The 20,658-nt window shown below is 40.4% G+C and overlaps 1 protein-coding gene across 4 annotated transcripts in view; it reads right to left on the bottom strand.

Moving 5' to 3' along the window:
- Positions 1-20,658, bottom strand: part of arhgef10la (Rho guanine nucleotide exchange factor (GEF) 10-like a) — a 113,348-nt gene that overhangs the window by 17,617 nt on the left and 75,073 nt on the right. For all 4 annotated transcript variants that reach the window (XM_085353418.1, XM_085353420.1, XM_085353419.1 and 1 more), the window contains 2 exons: positions 5,592-5,678; positions 115-329 (listed from right to left, as the gene is read on the bottom strand). In XM_085353418.1, the coding sequence (XP_085209544.1) occupies positions 115-329; positions 5,592-5,678 (302 nt within the window). The remainder of the gene's footprint in view (positions 1-114; positions 330-5,591; positions 5,679-20,658) is intronic.

The following is a 20,658-nucleotide window of genomic DNA, read 5'->3' as shown; positions in this document are numbered from 1 at the left end:
CAAAGCCATTTCCTCCCTTATCTTTGAATTTGTGCTTTTTCTGTTACACTAAGCATAGCTTTAAAAATTGGCCTTTTCTGACATTAAACCTCTCTTATATTTTGTGTCGCTCACCGGCCATCGTCTAATCCAACACAAATATTGGAGCCGATTGCCGAGGGTGTCTTATGAACTCCTGACTCCACTTCGTCAGTCGGGGAAGGTAGCGGGACATATTCTAGACATCGGACTGGAGAATCTACTTGCAGGCTTTTTACAGCCCGTGGGATGGGTCTGTTGAGGGAAAATATCTCTATCTGTCCTTGGGAACCTTCTGCTCCACCAGCCACCTGTAGAAAGGAAAAAACCTTGAGTGAAAAAGGTTGAGACCTCATGTTAAGCGGTACCAGTGGACTGAATCATAATGCCACGGATAATAAGCTATTTTGCTGAAAAAAGGACACCAGTAGCAGGGAGCACAACCGGAGCAGTTCTCTTAGATCACAATTGCAGTGTATGTTCACTGAAGGCAAGAGGATAGTATCATGATTAAACATTATCTACCTGACAACAATGTAGACCTAAAAAAAAATCGAACCAATTATCCTGTTAAAGCGTTCTGATTGTAGCCCAAACTCACTCCCTTTTATATTCTTTAGGCTATTAAATACCATTATATAATGGATTCACAATGTCATCGCCAGAACATCAAACGAATCTTAAAACTTGTGCGATCTTTTCATCAGTGAAGAACAGAGGGTTCTGAAAGGCTTTGAGTTGTTTAATCATGATGGTTTTTGTTACTTTACAAGATCAAGTGACTGATTGCAGGAGTCAGTTCATTACAAACAGAAAAGAAAAATCATTTTCAATTAAATGTACTGACATCTGATATTAACAAGTCCAAGGTCACACTAAACATCTGAGACGCTGCTCTCAGTTCTAATATTCAGATATCAGAATCAGAATCAGAATACTTTATTGATCCCTGGGGGAAATTATTTTTTGTTACAGTGCTCCATTTTAAACCAACATTAAGACAAGACAGACAATACACTAACTAAGAATAGTACAATATATACATATATATACATACATACATACATAAGTCACTCATAAATAAATAGTTGGAAAAGAAACATGTGTAGTTGTAGCAGTAACCAGTGTGTTAAGTGGATGCGTTGTACAGGGAGATGGCCACAGGCAGGAATGATTTCCTGTGTCGTTCAGTGGTGCTTTTCGGTAATCTCAGTCTCTCACTGAACGAGCTCCTGTGACTGACCAGCATGTCATGGAGTGGGTGGGAGGTGTTATCCAACATTGTCTTTATCTTGGACAGCATCCGCCTCTCCGACACCACCTTGAGGGAGTCCAGCTCCATCCCCACAACATTGCTGGCCTTATGGATTAGTTTATAAGTCTGTTGGCATCTGCGACCCTCAGCCTGCTCCCCCAGCATGCAACAGCATAGAGGATCGCACTGGCCACAACAGACTCATAGAAAATCCTCAGCATTTTCTGGCAGATGTTGAAGGACCTCAGTCGCCTCAAAAAATAGAGACGACTCTGGCCCTTCCTGTAAAGTGCTGTGGTGTTTTTAGCCCAGTCCAGTTTATTGTCAATGTGTACTCCAAGGTATTTATAGTCCTCCACAATGTCAACACTGACCCCACTGATATATACAAGGTTACAAACTGAGCTATTGACAGCTCAGTTTCGTGGAGGCCCGATGTGGAGAAAGTTTTCACCAATCAATGACTGTAGATGTCGCCCACTTTGCTTGATGCTCCATAAATTTGTCATGGGTGGAGAAGCATCACCACCCATGACAAATTCCTCAAGGCGATTGACACCCTGAGCTGTAGCTAAAAGTCTGCCTCAACAGAAGCTTGATATCCTGTGTACCACATTTTTACTGCGCATTTATTGGTCTGTGAGTAAGCCTGTCAAAACCAATTCTGAGAAAACTAAAAGGGCAGGAACCCTCCAACCTATCGCTGATGCAATTCCAATTAAGATGACATCGCTTTCATTCCTAAACAATTAAAGTGTCACTTTGAGTTTTCAATATGATTTCATTACTCCTGTGAGAAGCCAAGGTAGATGTACATACAAAACACAATGCTGTTCTTGGAAAAGAACACACACAGCAGCTTGCTGCGAGACAGCGAGGATTTATTCCCTGTATGAATCACATCGTGCGAATGTGACAGGAGCTAAATATAGTCTTTAGCTCTTCTCCTCCACGCTCACCCTTATTTGCATGCAATCATTTGTTTGATTTGTATCAGTGTGCAGAATCTGGACAGGAGCAATCCTTCGAGCTCTTGAGAAGGAGCCAGAACAAATAATGCTCTGTTGCACAGGGTGAAGCGACGATAGGGAGAACTTATCTTGCAGGAAGGAGCCCAAAAATGACTTCAAAGGACTGTGGAAACAGAGCCAGAGGCCTAGACCCCTTCATCCTGCCTCTTACACAATTTAACATTCACACGTCCACTTGTACCTCCCAAAACCCAAACAGCCTTAGTTTAACCTATCCAGGGAATCTGTGGTGTCCACACAAAGACTTATTTAAAGGGACAGATACATTTGGAGTTATGCCCTGGAAAGAATCTTTGCCTTGGAGAAAGAAAAACTCTGCCAGCATTAATGAGATTATTCTGCAAACCGTGAGGAGGTGTGGGAGAGTGGTTATGATGGCACCCTCTCCTAAATTCTTTTCACCACACAGAATGCAAACAATGGGTCATTAATTTCCTCTGAAGCTGTTATATTTTTAAGTTTCTCATGAGCTATGAAAGGTAGCTTGTTGAATAGGTGCGTAAAGAAAACGCACAAAACCAGAATTCATTAGGCCTTTATCTAAAATGAGAAGTAGGAAGTTGGGGAAAGTGGGACAAGGAAGGTGAAGGCAAACAGGGAAACACTGGGGTATCAGTATGATTAGACACAATGTCATTACTCTGATCAAAGCACGCAGAAATCCCCATAGCCCATCTCACTTTAACATGATTAGTGTCATCCCTTATTTGACAAGCCTGCCAGGGAGGTAGAACCAACTGGAGGCGGAACACTCAGCCACTAATTATTCGTCCTGGTTCCTCAGGCCTTCACTATCTTTTTCTTTATTGGAAACCATCTTTTTGTTACACTTGGTACCGTACTGTATGGAACAATCACCGTGATAGAAAAAAGAGGACCAGTGTATTTACTACTCAGGAGCTGCTTGTTCTGTCTGCAAGGTTGGTTTGCGTACTGTGCACCACTGCGTAAGCAGAATGCAAAGGAAATTCACTCCTGAGACTTTAATTCATAACAAAGAAAAATTACCTCCTGAATGGATTTTTGTTATAGAAAACATTCAACACAAAGGACTCTCAGTCCTTTAGTTTCCACAGGGAGATATTTTGAACTTATGGAAGAGCAATAAGAGTAAAAACAATTTAGAGTAGTTTTGTTTCCAAACAAAATTATAAATACGTCAAGAGATACATTTCCGTTTTTTACCGAGCAATGTTCCATCTGAGTAAACCCCAGCATTTTCTCTTTTGAAGCACACTTATATGATGCTCAAGAGAACTGAATGGGAAACTTGCACAATTTTAACTTTCATTGTTGGTGTGATTTGGAGTTTCATTTGCAGTGGCCATTGTACATCATTTATTTATTTTCTTTCAGCAAATTGCATCAGTACATTAGTCATGATTTTCAACTTGGACATTTCACTCATTAAGATCTGATATGTCATTCAAGTGTCCTGGTTTAAAATAGGCAGCATTAACACAGCACGCCCCAGATAGTTGATTCTGTTCAACAGGACGTAGAGTTTTCAGTGGGAGAAACGTTTCGTCACTCATCCAAGTGACTTCTGCAGTCACCTGGATGAGTGAGCATGCATCAAGACATTACCATGGCCTGCTTTTCAACTGTGGGAGAACCCAGAAGAAGAACCCAAAACAAGCACAGGAGAATAAGAACAAACCACATAGAAAACTTTTACTGTAAGGCAAAAGAAACTTACATTTTTAGCTTGAGCGTCACCAAAATTGGAATTTAGTCCCTAAATATTTGACTTAGAAATGAAACCTCTGAGGCGATGACCTGAAAATGTTTCTAAATAACCGAGAATACGAAACGGCCCGCAAACCTTTGATGGTCTCATGCAAAATGCAGTTAGTTAACTGAAAAAGATTTCAATTCAGACACGGTAAAACTGGAACTTTGAAAGAAAACATTTAGACAATGTGGGTCAGCAGTTAGAGACCTGGGGAAGTTCCTGAAGTTTTAGAAGAGCTGCAAATTTAACAAACTACGCCTACAGACGTCTAAGAAGGTCTGCAGATGTCCTTCTCACTCTGATTTGACAGAACAGATGGTTTCTATTTAATCAATACAACTGTTTCTTCTAGTCTAAAGCATTTCCATCTACATGTACAAAACCGCGTCTCACTGCATCATTACAAGCATCAAACCAATCTTCTCTGAATGCCTAATTCAAATTCATGATTTAAAAAAAGTACTCACAAAAACTGTGTGAACCAACTTCAGCTTTTTTAATACATTAATCCCCCTTAAAATGTTTATTTTACCTTATTTTAGGCCACTCTGCTCTAAAAAAAAGTAGAAAGTTAGATCAGCCTGTTCTCCTTTAATCACTGATATCAAAAGACCCTAAATGGTAATGGCACCATATCTCCTCCTCATCTGAGTGAGCATCCAGTCTTCTTTAGAATACCAACACAAAAGCAATTAAGCCTGAGACACTGAGCCATAGTCTGTCTCTTGGAGGGCCTGTACTTGATTTAACCACCCTTCTCCAAAAAGAAGGGGAAGAAAAAATTAAAACTGGAAGATTAATAGCAATAATAGATTGTCTGCATCCTTTTAAATTCTCCCCGTCTTTGTAGATTCAGCTAAATTTCCACAAGTCCCGAGACACGATGCGATAGTCAGGCTCTGCAATTTTCCTCGCTCGCCATGAAACATTCTGCAGCAGTTACTCCACGGTAGCCTTTTTACAGAATGAATTCACAGTTTTCAGGCGATATTTTGCAAAATGAAAAATGTTGCATATCCTGTTCTTAGCCTTGAGATAGATTTTTTTATTCGCTCTTTAATGAATGAGAGGAAAATTTAGGAAGGACATTTAAATTGTCATGGTAATTGTGTGAAAAGCTTAAATAATCAGTACCAATAAAACAGGCATTCTTCTCCCTTGAGTTTAGTCAATGGACATTAAACAGCGTCTGTGTGCTTATATACACTCCTGTACAGACAGGTGACAAATTAAAGGAAAGCCAATATTCAAGCGTCAAGGTCACTGTGTGCTGCCAGAACTTTACTTGTCCCACCTTTCCTGTAAAATCTACTCGCTGTTTTGATGATGATAGCAGTTGAGAGCACTATCTCCAATAGATGGCCAGTTTGGTGGAGATGTGGTTTTTAAGGTTATAGCCTAAAGCACTCCAGATGAGATCGCCCCTCTCAGGAACTAAATGTTTCATCACCACCATCAGATCTCTTCATTTTCAGAGTGAAGAGTTTGTTTTTTTACTTTAAATGCCTGTAATGTAATGTCTGCATGCGTGTATAAGGAAGATGTTACTTACCCAGAGGTATCCTTGAGGTAAGGATGTACTTGCTGCAGAGAAGCCCAACAGTGCACAATGAACAGGATTGTGGAGAGCAGCTTCAAGCTTTAAGAGACAAAAATGAATATTGCTTATATAATGTATTTATCACGGCTCCATACCTTAACATTTTTTTTCCTTTTACACTGACAGAACCTTGTTATATACTTTCCCACAAACATTACATATTACATTCATATTACATCATCACCCAATGCAAGTTTTACGCCACAGCTGCCTTAAATCATTTTTTATGTTTCTGGTTAATCCACCAGTATGTGCTAGCTTTTTAATCAAAATTATATTTTTAATGCTAAAACATAATTATTGTTATCCATGAATTTTAAAATTCATTAAAAAAAAAAAAATCAGTAAAGCAAATCATTACTGTTTGATTAAAATGCCAAATTACAGTTATTTACTAGCTTTCCCCTAAAAAAATAAAAAATAAAAATTGTTTTTGTGGTTGAATATCATGCTTGATTAATTTCTGGCTTTCTGGCATCAAAAGTGGTTTTGGAATGGTTAAAGCAGACTAATATTATGCTTCTTGAAAGCATAATATTAAAGCATAATATTAAAGCCCAGACCTCAACCCTATTAAAAAAAAAAAGTAGCTTAAAAGCTGGGGCTGTCCCAACGAAGCAAATAAATAAATTCTACCAACACCGCCAAAAAGAGTCGTCAAATGTCTAGCCAGGATTATGGAAGAAGCTTGTTGATGGCTACCAAAAATTATTTGGACGAGCTGGTTTTATGAGACATTTAACCAAATATTGGTAGGGGTATATGTATACTTTTGACACCGTGCGTATTAGAGAAAAGCCAAGACAATTTCAAACTTGTTCATCCAATTCTTGCTTTTTTTATTTGCTAAACGTTTTTGCTGTACAACTATATAACCTTTAAAAAAGAGCATTTGAAAGACATCCTGAAAAGGCCAAAATTACCATGATATCCATGCCCATGATGAGTATATGTAAACTTTTGACCACAACTGTATATATTCTTTTTACTCGTTTGCTGTTGAAATACTCTTGAGTTGAATTCTAAGAACACTGACACAGAAAAACACAGCTTTTTCCATGCAATGTCCTATTATTATATAACCAGCAGGTGTTAAATGTTACTTTGCATTCTGCTACCATTGGCAAGATCAAAAGAACAACACCAAAACAATGTTTGATGTTCCAGCTATTGTTGGAGGCAACCATTGGGGTTCTAGTTTAGTTTGAGCTTTCTTTATAAAAAATGATTGGATTTGTTACTTTTCAGTTTAGTTTTTTTCCTTTAGTGCCCTCAGCTCCCTTCTTATCAACTTATTCGCTCTATGAATTCTTTTGCTCAGTGCACTTTATACATTTTGTTTGGCAAACTTTGAAACACAAAAATAACAATTTAAACATAGAGAGCAAAGGCAGAAAAGTGAATCTCCTTATTATTTCCACGTGCAATAATTTTGCAAAGATTATTCCCTTAAAAAGCACCTGGGATTTAGTATAGCTGCTAACTTTACAATATTAACTTGTCAAACTTGAATGCACATTGATGTGAAAGACAAAGTACCTGTCAAATTATCAATACAAAAGAGCTAATAAGTTTTAAAAAAAGTAAAATAAATCGAAAGTTATTTGACAGGTTGTAAATGAGACATTGACATTTGCAGTGTGGAGTCTATACCCGATCAAACCCCCAGCTTCTCTAACCTGCAGTCTGTCATATAGGAAATGATTACCATTTTACTGTATGACCGCTAAGGGTGGACTGTGTGACAGAGAGAACAGCTAATTGTGTGTTGTCGGGATGATGGGAGGTGACAGTGGGTAAGGTGCTGCTTTTGAGAATGGTGGGAAGGGTGAGTGAAAGTGAACAGAGTGTCAACAATAAGAGCTGCGCGTCTTTAACTGTCGTCCTCTATGGCAGCAAGCATCAATCACAGGTAATTTATAGCCACCCTTGTCCAAGACCCTCCCTCTTTTCTCTCTTGTTGGGTGTGTTTGTAAACACTAAACAAAAAAATGGTAGTGGATAGCTCACGGCTCCCCTCATCTGCACTGGGAGGCTATTTCTCCACTCCCTCTGTGTCTCTCTCCATTTATTCAAATTCACCCCACAGATGCATGGCTGGTCCTCTCTATCAATCTTTCAGTCCCAATTTCCCATTTCTCTTGCATCGTTCATGCTTTTTATCCCTGCTTTTTTCTTCTTTATCCCTGCCTCCCCACCCCTTTTCCCCTTCTGCAAGCCCTCCGTCAAGAGCTGTGAAATGTTTTTTGATAGGTAATTAAGTGGCAGCCATAATAGGTATCCATATGGAAGCCCTGTGGTTAAGAGAAAGAGAGTGACGGTGGACCAGAGGGACAGGAACACTATAGCTTACGGTGCTGGCAGCACAATGGTGGTTGGAGTTTATCAGTCACCTGAGACCGGTAAGCATTGCAGGCCAATCTTCCCAGACCTAGATTACTTTCTGAGTTAGCAAAGTCAGTCTGGCAGCACAAATGGGAGCAGTATTCAAAAACAGGAATGTGCATTCGGATCATTCGGATAAAGAACTAATTTGTAAATGAAGAGGCTCCTTCCTTAATGAGTTATCCACCATTTGAAAAATTTGACGCCTACTCTTGTAAAAATGATTGCGGGTATAAAGAGGAAATCTCATTTTAGAATATTGTATAAGTAATTAGCTATTTGCTAATGACCCCTTATTATGCTTAAAATCTTAAACAGCACTTCTTTCCTCATAGGGCAATTATTTAATTCCACACAATCATGTGATAATTAGTGCGAGTCATATTTTCTATATTATCAATTTGAAATGAAGCTCTTCAACAGCTACATGAACAATTTGAGTGGAAATAGCTCACAAGGCCTGATATACACAAGGATACCAAGCCAAGGATAGATCTGGCTCCCATTAAAGTGCAGACAGTGACTATGATCGATACAGTAAACCACTGGTCCACTTATTGAAGTTCTTTAAGCAGCCAGTGGAAAGAGCACGGGTGAGCATAACAACAGAGCCTGTAAGACCACTTCTACCTGTGAATGTGCAAATTATATTGACAGGCACCTAGGAAATGTGAGCCTTCAGCAATGGCCATATCACTGGCAATCCCAATGCTAATACCGTATCAGTGAGGCCCCATTTAAAAATCAATAAGATCCAAGCCTTCTCAAAGTCTATTGTCAGTCTCGTTTATCGCACATTCTGCGTGTGTGTGCCTGCAGAGCTGTAGGTGTGAAGTTGAAAAGCTAACGCTATTCCCCTGCGCGGGAGGCAGGATGAGCGAGGAAGGTGAGCCTGTAAGCCAGCTGAAGGAGGGTTGATGGAAGACTTCAGGGAACACGGGGGAAGAAAAGGGAGGAAATGGGCAGGTGAGCTAATTAAAGCAAGCTTTGTTGATGTGATGAGAGCGCGGCCTCCCAGCTGCTGGTTACCAATGAACAGAATAGGATAGAATAGCCCTTTATTGTCACCGTACATGTACAATGAAATTGTGGGTGCTCTGAGCCAGCTGTGCCAAAATAAAATATAAAAAGTAGACAGCGGGAATAAACAGCAAACAGGAGAAATATATACAATCAAGAGGGACATATACAAAAATAAAAGAAAGGCACATGTTAGAGAACAAGTTGCAAAGTCCCCCACCCATTACCCCAAGACGGCGCCAGCCCAGATGCTGGCTCCAGGTGGCAATGGTAAGCACGGGCGCTTTGTTGTTCTTCTGAAAATAAATGTGAAACGTGTGTAATTAAATTACAATCCTACAGGGAAGAATGGATGGGACCATTTATTGTTATTGTCTTTTATTTACTGTGAAGATTTTGCCTAGTTGGTGTACACGCTGGTACAGCTCTTGGCTCTGTGCAACAACAACTGCAAATGCATGCAGTGGTAGAGATTGGTAGTGGTCTAATATGACAGGGAGGCACTTTAATGATTCATGCTTCTGGCTGTCAGACTGTCAGAACAGTGTTCCCTTGCAAAAGATGACTTCTCCAAATCCAATTAATGTTGTTATACTTCCCAAGGCTACTCAGGTGCACTGTTTTTCCTTACAGCAATGTTCCTCTGTAAGCACAGTGAAACCTGCTTTCAGATATGCGGGAGATTTACTACACGTGGGATTTTTGACAATTGCTTCCCGAAAAAAGTCCATGCATCATATTCACTAGGGTCCTATAATGTTATCAACAAGAAGATGAGACACGCTGCAGCCAGCGTTGCATTGTTTGGCCTCCGCTACACTTATATATGCTTTATTGGAAAGAGAGCTTTATAGTCAATTATGATATATTGCCTTACTAGAAACTCCTGACCACACATTTCTGGACCTTTTTACGAGACAAAAAAAGTATTTGGAAACGCTATACACTGCACCATGGCCTTCTGAAAATCAAATAACAAATATTATCTCTTTAAATGGCATGCACAGAGAGGGCTGGGTGCTGTATATTACACCCAGAGAAAGCAAATATGGCTGTACTATTTTTTTCGGATTCCATAGTCACAGTGACTTCCCCCAATTCCACATACCAACAATCTTTTACACGCACTAACAAGCACTAATAGAAAACTTCCACTGTTTATTAACTGGTAATTGACTGACTGGTGTTTGCGCTCCCTCCCCACTGCAACCCCACTGCCTAAGGCTAGAGGCAGGATGGCCGCAGAGTGAATCGCCAGTCAGCCTGAAATTGCTTACATCCAAAGCCTTGCTACAGGTAATGCACACTAAACAAACCACAAATATAAGAGATTTTTCAAAGTTTCTGCTCAGATTATCAAGAAGGCAACCCTGACGCACAGGTATTTCTAAATAACACGATACTGACTTGGTTAACCACATTTCTTCGTCTTAATCTGACCTTTTATGTCAGTGTAGCACTGACAAGCGTGTCTTCTATTGAGCGTGCTCTCTACATCTAAACGTGCTCTAAACTTGTTCACAGCCTGGTCCCGGTTGAGTAAGTGATTTCTAACCTTGCACAAAAATTCCCTTGAAACTCCTAATATATTGGATTTGTTCTGTGCTTGAACTAAAGTACAAAAAACAAATACGAAAATTACATTTTAAAAAAGAAAGTAAATCAGTGAGTGTAGTCAAAGGAGCTTGCAAAGAAAGGCGTCTGGACTTCTTTAAATTACTTGAAGACGTTTCACCTCTCATCCGAGAAGCTTCTTCAGTTCTAAGGTCAAATGGTGGAGAGTCCCAGATATATACCTAGTGGGAGTAACCCCCCACAGAGGGACAATAGGACCCCCTGATGATCCTCTAATCGCCTGAGCCAAGGTGTGAAACTGGGTGTGGGTCCCAATCAGCCAGAGTTTCGGGTGAGTTCATTGTGAAACCTGGCCCCACCTTATCATGCGAATTCCTGAGATCAGATGGCCCAGGATGTGAGTGGGCGTTAAGGCGTCTGGGAAGGGAACTCAAAACTGGATTATAGATGGCAGAGAGTTGGTGTCGGAAACCCCCGCCTCTGTTCAAAGATGGTCGCTCACAGTGGACATAGATGGCTTCTTTCACTCCTCTTTCAAACCATCTGTCCTCTCTGTCCAAAATGTGAACATTGGCATCCTAGAAAGAGTGTCCTTTATCCTTAAGATGCAGATGGACTGCTGAGTCTTGTCCTGTGGAGGTGGCTCTTCTGTGTTGTGCCATGCGCTTGTGAAGTGGCTGTTTGGTCTCTCCAATGTAGAGGTCTGAGCATTCCTTGCTGCACTGTACCGCATACACCACATTGTTAAGTCTGTGTTTTGGCGTTTTGTCTTTCGGGTGAACCAGTTTTTGTCTGAGCGTGTTGCTGGGTCTGAAATACACTGGGATGTCATGCTTGGAGAAAACTCTCCTGAGTTTTTCTGATACACCGGCTACATAGGGGATGACAATGTTGTTGCGTCTGTCCTTCTTATCCTCCCTCGCTGGTAAATATAGTAAATTTTAACTAATATTAACTTTTTTTAAACTTATTTTTTTTCTATTTAAAAGGGAAAAGTAAATGGACGCTGAAACAGAGGTCATTCAGGTTCAGGTTACCTTATTTGTACCTGCAGGCAGATTTTGTAAAGGTCAAAGAGTTGGTAAGACAAAACATTTCCATTGCACATACATGTAGAGTATACCATATGCACACAAAATTTCACAAACATAGTGCTTGTGGACAGTCACACTCTCAAGACATGACCATATGGCCACGGCAAAGTGTTGTTTGCTAATTATCACTCTTGCAATTTATCATAATCTGTCATGAACCTAATACAAAAGGACAACAGGATCAAAGCAGAAACTTGCTGTTAATGTTATGATTTCATGAGCTAGATGTCACCCTGTGATTTAAATTCCACTAGCATCAACAAGCAGAGATCAAAGGGCCAACCACCTGCTGTGCTTGCAGGCCTGCGTTACACTCAGAATATTCAAAGTCATTGGAAGACAATAAGATTAAACCATCTGCACAAGAAGGCTGAGTAGACAACCTGATTTTTAATTCTTGATAGGTCCGTATCGGGCCTTTTAGAGGTGGTTAGGACTTGCTGCAAAACCATATGGCTATCAGCTTATTATTAAAACTGGCTCAGGACATTTCCTCCAATTTAATAACCACTGTCTGTACAGTAACGATTCCCTGTCTCCCCTGGCTATGCCACAGATCATATCAGCAATAAGTGGAATGAAGCTGGAGAGTGGTTTTGCATATCTCTGCTCAAAGCCACAGCCTGACATTGGTAGGACATTACAAACTCATATTCATGACTCGACTGAGATTTTATTCCTCGTGTCCTTCACCGCTCCTGGCTGAACGATTGCAACACGCTCAACAAATGTGATGCAAATTCGCTGTGTCGCTATGCCCCCTCTTCACAGATACACACACACGGATCCACACACCCACACCGCTGACTCCTGCGGCCATGGCAGTTCCAACTCTGGATGAAAGCGGTTGTACTGCCCCTGCATTAATGGGTTCAAAAGAGGACTACGGGCTACTGTGTATTCAATCACTTCCTCCATCTTCCCTTCCCTTTTGCCAGAGACAGGAGATATCCGTACTGGGTCCAAACAAGCTTGGGATCTTTACTCACCTCAAACACAGAAACTGACACAACTGTGTGTCAACATGGGGTCCCAGATGAAACCCTGGGCATAAGACTGGACAGGGCTTTCAATAATCCTTAATATCAGATGGCAGGAAATGCAGAACAAAGGGAACCTTGGTGCCAGCTCAGTCCTAGCCATTTGGTGGCTGTAACACTTTTGCCAAGGAAGCTGTGCACATCAAGGAGTACCTCCCAAATTTGAATGTGGCCCTTACAATCCTTGGACACTAAATCTATGGTGGCCTCTTTGGCATAACATAAAACAAACATAAATCTTTGGTTCTTAAACAGGACTTCAAGCACCATAGGTTAGGCCAGTTATCTCAATTTCTCTTCTTCTTCTGTTACTTTTGATGAACATATACTTTTCTAACCATGATGTGATGATCTTAGATTGGTTAACCTTCTTTCATGACTGAACTGAACGGCAAATTCATGAGTTTCCACAGTAATTAAATGAATTGAACAAACATTCTGAAAAACCTGAAAGCTAAAAGTAATCCTGGTGTTTGCACCTTCATAAAGAGAGATCAGAATGCAAAGACAGCCTATCCTTAAAAAGCTTACCAGTGGCCAACAACAAAAAATTAAGCAGAATTCAGAGCAGTAGCTCTGCATGTCTTAAAAATATGAAGCAGAAACACTAATTAGACAAACTGGAAAAGCAATATAAGGAGAGAAGCTATCACTGCAATAGACAGGACTTGTTTAGCACAATAGGAACTCAAAGACAAGACGGCCTTCATCCCTTTCCCTTTGACTCAATACAGCTTTTTCCTATCATCCTTTCCATATTGATGTATAATCACAGAGGAAAATGTGACCAAATTAGCACATTTAGCAGATCTGCAGGATTTCCCTTCTGGGTACATAATTTGTTCCTGCATGCTATCTTGACAAGTACAGAGCGAGCAGAAACCCAGGGCCCGAGAAGGAGAACTCCACTCTGAGGCATTGCTAGAGTGTCTATGATTCACTGTAATTAGTATGTTAGCTGTCACAGCAACGGATCAGGCCCTTTGCAAATGACCTCACTGTCAAGCAGGGGTGTGGCTGCTCTATTCACATTTATACAGACACTGCACTGCCCTCTTTTGGAAAGGAGATTGCTAGGAGGAAAGCAGAGGAAAGTGAACATTGCAAAGCCTTTAACTAGTTTACAAAGACTATGCACAGCATGTGTAAATAATAAGAAAACTGAATGAAAATGCATTCAGTGAAAGACTCTTGCTCCGCAGCACTAACTGTGACAGCAAGACCACCGCAATCCATTCACTACACTATAAATTAAAATTTTCAAATCCTTTTCACTGTTCCTAGTTCCAGCTGTTTAGCAAATTAATTAAAAGCTAGATACACAGGCGGTAATGATGACATAATTATTTTAACATGCAGGTAGTAAAAAAGCCTTTCAGAGTTTGCACTATTTATTTCGAAACACCGCTGTTTATTTCAGCAACTTTAATGCCTGCTCTGGCAGTCCAAGCGGTATCGCCCTGCTGGCCAATAAGGCAGGGAGAAAAGGTGGTTACTGTTAGTGAGCTTGGCAGCCATTTGCAATACAATACAATAACTACACAATACAATAACTCCTCTCTGGTATTATGTTGTTAGTTAGGTTGTATATACAATACAAAAATGTTTCCCCCTGAAAGTCTGAAAGAGTACAAGGTCAGCATCACTTATTATAAAAATAATGTGCTTTAGGCTTTAAACTCTTACCTTATCTTTCTTTTTGTTTTTTTTAGTCTAGTACATTTTTTTCCACAGGTGCTTATAAAATTGTAAAAAGTTCCCACTTTCATAGTCAGCTCCTGTTTGTAACCGTTGATACAGAATTTAAGAGAGATCCAGACACACAGCAGTCAATCCAATATTATACGAAGCACCTTCTAACTATTACATGACTTCAATAATCTCGGCTGCTGATGCTGCTGACCAACAGCAGGGTAGATACAGATCTACAAAGAAAGCATGACCTCTGGACACTTTGGTACATTAGCCAAAATGTTGGGAACTGTCACAACTCCCCCAGAGTTGTTCTCGGCGAATGCCAAAGTTTGACTTCTGCCCTGACCTCAGAGAGAGGGCTCTTTGATCGGGAATGTCAAGCAGTCTGAAACTGCAGGTTGTCAATGCCCCCTGTATTTGTGACAGTGACAAGTTTGGTGTGTCTGGGGTTGGGTTTTGCTGTGCTGAGCCGCAGTGACCAGAAGGGCCAGCTCTGGCGACAGATCTGCTGTGATCCAGCTTCACACAGAGAAATTAGACTGACACTTCCTCCTGCTTTGTTATATTCTGCATGCCAAACACTCCTCTGCCCTCTCTGAACTCAGAAGATGAGCATGAACAGAAGTGCTCTGTTTTTGTGGTCAGGACAATGGTCCATGTTTACAAAGCTTCAGATAGTGGTTTAAAAATAGAGCAATTACAGCAATCAGTTACATCTACTAATCAGAGGATACAGTTTTTATACCAAATCCATTTTAAATACAAGTTTGCGGATTGAAACAAACACAAAAGCAGTTTTAAAAAACAGAATGTGCCAACATCTATGCATTTAATGCTTAAGACTGCAATTATTCGAACATATAAGCAAGAACTCCAACAACGCCGGTTATCCTGTGAAAACATCAGCGTGACGCATAATTTGTGGTGAGCATATACAATAAATCTTCAGAATCTAAACTGCAAACCTTGCAAACCAAAACAAATCCAGAAGCTGCGCACATGAACATATTAGCCTTATTTGGGGTTAAATCAAAAATCAAAATCAAAGTGCAGTTATTGGTGTTAGATCTGAGCATCGCTGCAGCAAAAAATTATGAAGAAAAACTTATTTGAACTTGTTGAACATCATTATTAATATGACCCAATGTATGTTGAGTATCCTAAATTTCTAATGCTTCACTGTGCTCAGTGGACAAGTTAAAAGTCAGAAACAAACTAAAGAGTTTGTCTTTATTCACTATTTAGTTAAATATTCCAAATAACAGTTAGATGCGGAATAACAGTCTGAATTATTTTCCCCTTCATTTACCCAACTCAGAATTCTATGATTGACTAATCAAGAGTCAATTTATAAAGCCTCAGACGCACCTGATTTTGTTTTACAAAATTGCAATCATTGTAAAAATAGGGACACACGTTTCATTTCCATTCCGGCAATTATTAATAAATTGATGTAGAAACTTTCTTAAATGTGACCTGCTAGGCACGGATATGGCGATTTATAGAACTACTATGAAATGTGCCTGTAAAACAGTATTGATGATCAGTGATTAATCAACTGAGGGATTAAATGAAGAGATTGTTTACAGAGGAGCAGTGGCTTGAATTGAAATGGCACTGAAACTAATTAATCACTAAATGTTCATGAATGTGCCCTGAGAAACATTTTTTCCGAATATGATGTTGACTGAAAAATAATAAGATAACCTGTGAAGCGACCACAAACAATTTCTTCACCTTATATTGCCCTGTAGCTGGGACGAGGTCTACTGTGAAGTATTTAAAGGTTACACAGTTTATAGCCACTTATAAGAATCACGCATAAATGATAGGGGTGCAACAATACTCGTATCGATATTGAACCGTTCGATACAGTGCTTTCGGTTCAGTACGCATATGTATCGAACAATAGAAATTTTTTAATTTATTTTATCAACTTTTCTTCTGACGATGCTGTCTGTGTTGAGAGCTCAGTGGATCTGCGTTCGACTGCTCCGCCTAGGCTGCAGTGTCCAGCGCAGATCCACTGAGTGCAGGGCAAGCTAGCGAGACAGAAGTTAAGCTCTCCTTGCAACATGGCAAATTGAACCTCCCCCACCCTCATTCAGATCTGGCCTTTGGAACTATTTTGGTCTTCATGTGATGTATGACCCTGAAGGTAAGCGCGTCATGGACAAAAGTAAAACAGTATGTCGGATGTGCCACGCAATGTTCAATTACATTGGTGGGAACTACTGCGTTAGCGCAGTTAGCTCGTTAACGTGTTGACGCTGTCCAGCCCCACGCACGGGGCGAACCGCGGTAGCTCATTAATGGAGATTTGCCGTGTTGTGGCGTTAACGTCATTTTAGCGAGATTAACGCTGACAGCACTAGTGGGAACACAACGAATATGACTGCACATTTACTCCGACATCATCCTAGTGCAAAGACAAGTGGAAGCAGACAAAAACAACAAGCACGCATGCTACAAACTTTACCCGAGTCATTTAGACAGCCGTTAGCACATGATTCTCCTTATGGGGACCTGATATGTTTAATATGCTGCTGAGAATATAGCCCAGAAGAAGCGTATAGTATAGCTTTTATTTTGGAAAGAGACATTTCTCTGTAATAAACTCTCTTTTCCAAAGATGAGTGATTTCTCGATAAGATAGATTTATTTTTTTTATTACTTTGTTGTTTCAGCAACATTAAATTTAAAAACTGTACATTTGAGTTAAAATATATATTTATAATTATAATAAATGACAAATTAAAAAAGCGTGAACATTTTTTGTATCGAAAAACTATCGAACCGTGACACCAAAGTATCGAACCGAACCGTGAATTTTGTGTATCGTTGCACCCCTAATAAATGAATTATTTTAATTCCTTTGTTTGCTTTCTAATGTTCATTCAGAATCTGAGAACTGCACTATGCATTGAAAAAATGAAAAAGAGACTCATGTTTAGTTACGTGAAATCTAAACACACTTGTCAGATATTTGGACAGATGCTTCAAAGTTAATGTCAAGCCTTTAACAATATAAGCAAAGTGATCTTGATGAGGATCGGGTCTGAGAGAGATCGATGTGCTCTCTCGAAACAGTCTCAAGCACTTGCGCATCCTGCTGTTTGTGTTTTTCTGTTTGCCAGAAGGATATTACTGCAGAGTTAGAAGGGGAGCCGCTACGCCTGGGTGGCTATGTGGATAGAACAAGCTTTTAATCCATGCTGGGGCATCTTTTCTCAACAAATCAGAGAGGTGGCTGAAGCTGCTACCTTGAAAGGTAGCAAATGACCTTCAAGAAAAACAGAGGGACAAGCATTGCGTAACTTGCCAATTTGATGACTTTACCTTTAAAAAATTAGAATAAAAATAGTCTAGAGGGGGAAAAGGAAATAAATCATCAGAAATGTGTTGCTACAGGGGAAGGCCACCTTTTCACACTGTCGTCCTTTTTAATCCATATTTCATAACATTGTGTCTCATCTGTACTGTCCATGCACACACACAGAGCCTTCAAAGTGAACTCTTTCATTCATCTTTTGTGTAAAAGCTTTGAGTCATTATGTCTGTAAATCACTCATTCCCCCGACAATGCCATAAATGTAGCCATGAACAACGTGTATGCTGCTGCCAGGGGTGCCACTCAACCCGCTCATTTTCTGTACATGCAGTCACTTTCATGTGCCTAGCTGAATGTGCATTGCTGCTCTCTTATCACTCCATCAGCAGGAAAGATGGATGACACAGCAAGTGAGAGGGACATGCACAACATGGCCCAAAAGCACCAGCTAGTCCGGGAAACAAGAATTGACCTCGGTGCGTTTCAACAGATGGTAATGACCCGAGCACCTATAATTAATAGTTTTCGAGGCTTAGTACCAATCAATTCAAACGCGTTTGTTTGACTACAGCAAACATAAGTAAGTAAATAAATAATAATGGCGATGATCTGTGCGATCTATGTAAACTAGTGGAGTGTATTAGCGGTGAATGTGAGCAGGCTTTGCCGTTTTCTGAGCTGAGACACAGAAGCTAATCCTCTCAGAAATAGAGAAAGAAGGCTAACCCTGATGCAGTCCAAACCCCTTCCAGTTTGTCATTCCGCACTTCAAAGCATACATGATGAAATCCCCCAAGGTATTATAAGAGCTCTGGCATAGCAGCCATCCTCAACCCCATCCTAGCCTAATGCCTCATAAATGGAGTCTAGAAACATGTCCCTTTACTATTTCGCAAGTCTTTGTAGTCTTGGATCGTAAAGAACCTTTTTAGAGCGGCAGAAGAAGAGGTGCTTTCCTACTGGAGAAGATATGAGGCATTTGTGATTCACTATTTGTCCCCTAACTGTAAAATACTGCAAATACAGAATGCACATACACCTCTTTGAAAATGGTTAGATCACGAAAGGAAGTAGGCATTGATCATCTTCAGAGCCTTGCTGACTAAGTGGTGGGACAGAAATACTGTGCACAAGAAAACATACAGTATGTGTCCTAGATAGAGACAGGTATGTAATTTAGGTAATTCAGTTCCAAGTGCTCCATGTGATGCCATCGAATGCCAGTTAGTTGTTAAACAGCTTGCTGAGCTGTCAGATTACTGGGTTTCATAAACGCCTCCATTATTGGTCTCCAGGCTTCAAACTAACACAGCCTGTCTGACAAAACCGAAAGATACGGCCGATTAAACTGTAGGAGCTGTACAGTCAAAGAGAGAGATGAAAGGGGAGAAAGAGCAAACAAACATGATTACGGTCCATGCCAAAAAATATCATGTCCTTTTTTTCCCCCCTTTTACAGCAAATACAGTGCAGTAAATACCATTCCTGATTCAGCTACTACCTCCTTTTAGAGCTGCAACTCTTCTCACAGTTAAAGTAATGAAACATTACCACGTCACCACAGAGTCCAGGATGCCATTTTTAAACTGCTTCATCCAGGCTTTGGGCTGAAACCCAAGTGTTCCAATCGTACAATACAAAATAGTAAATATACTGAAACTGAAAAGATAAAAGTAGCTTACATTTGGCATTTTACTTTGAAAAATGACTTAAGCAGTTAATTGAATTTAAAACGGATTGTTTTGTAAACACACCCTGAGTTTCAAAACTGGTTCGTTTCAGTGCTATGTTTATTTGAATCACCACCGATGCACTCGGGAACAGTTCGGCAAAAATTCAGTCAAATTCTGAGCTAACGTTTAATCTGTTTATCTGTAATAATTAAAAACATCAATCCTGTTAAGACTGACATCATGCACCAACATGCAACTGTTGCAGAAAATAGTATTAATTGTTCCATTTAACAGCCAATTCTCCTGTATAGAAGTCTGGTTCGGCTGTTACCCTTTCTGCTATAGGATTTCCTATTAATCCTTTAACCCAACCACCTCACACCCTCCCTTTGGGCCAACTGCCAAACCTGCTCGGTTTCATCTTTCAAAGTGGCAAAGAGGGCAGTGAAACAGAGCGTGCACTGACTCTTTAAACAACAAGGACCATCAGAATGTGGTTTGTCTATTAACCAAGATAGTGCCTGATCCTGTGTGTTTGTGTGTATGTGAGAGACAGACAGAGAACGAGGGAGAAAGACAGGAAAAGAATGAAAGAGATAAATTGAGAGGAATCAGTCCACCCCTGCTGTTCTCACTCAGCAGACTTGTGATAAGGTTTATCTCCGGCGCCTAACGAGTTCGCCCAGTAGCCCACTCCAGCTCCCACTGAGTGGACCGGGGCACACAGAGCTGCACACAGCCAGTAGTGAATTGAGCTCCCTAAGGTGACCTGTGCGTGTTGTTCATGCTATGCTGCTTTAGAACTTTATTTTTGTAGGAAATGGCTTTGGCCCCTTCGGCCACATCTTTTTTAATCTGGGATTTCTTTTTTGCCTTTTCTTCATCCTTTCTACTCACTGTAACTCAGACTGCCAAGAGAAGCTGCAAAAGCTGGAGAAAGAGCTGTGGAGCTTTGGCACAGAGAGGCGTGTGTTTCCCAGAGGCAGTATCTGAGGCAAAGATGGAGACACAGAGAGGGAGTGGGGGGCTGCTGCTGAGTTAAGCCCCTAATCACAGTCTGCTCTGCATGAAGGACTTAAAGTCACTCCATTTAATGCTACCTTCTCTTTAGTCAAAAAAGGAAAGAAATATTACTGCCTACCTCTCCAGCTTTCTGATACCTCGGCCCCCATTCCCATTACTAACCCATTCTTGAGATGCATAAAA

Source organism: Diplotaxodon limnothrissa, linkage group LG5 (genome assembly GCF_057381915.1).
Source record: "Diplotaxodon limnothrissa isolate DT_005_m linkage group LG5, D_limnothrissa_male_GT1.1, whole genome shotgun sequence".
In the NCBI taxonomy this organism is placed as follows: domain Eukaryota; kingdom Metazoa; phylum Chordata; class Actinopteri; order Cichliformes; family Cichlidae; genus Diplotaxodon; species Diplotaxodon limnothrissa.
This window is presented reverse-complemented; position numbering and strand designations above follow the sequence as displayed.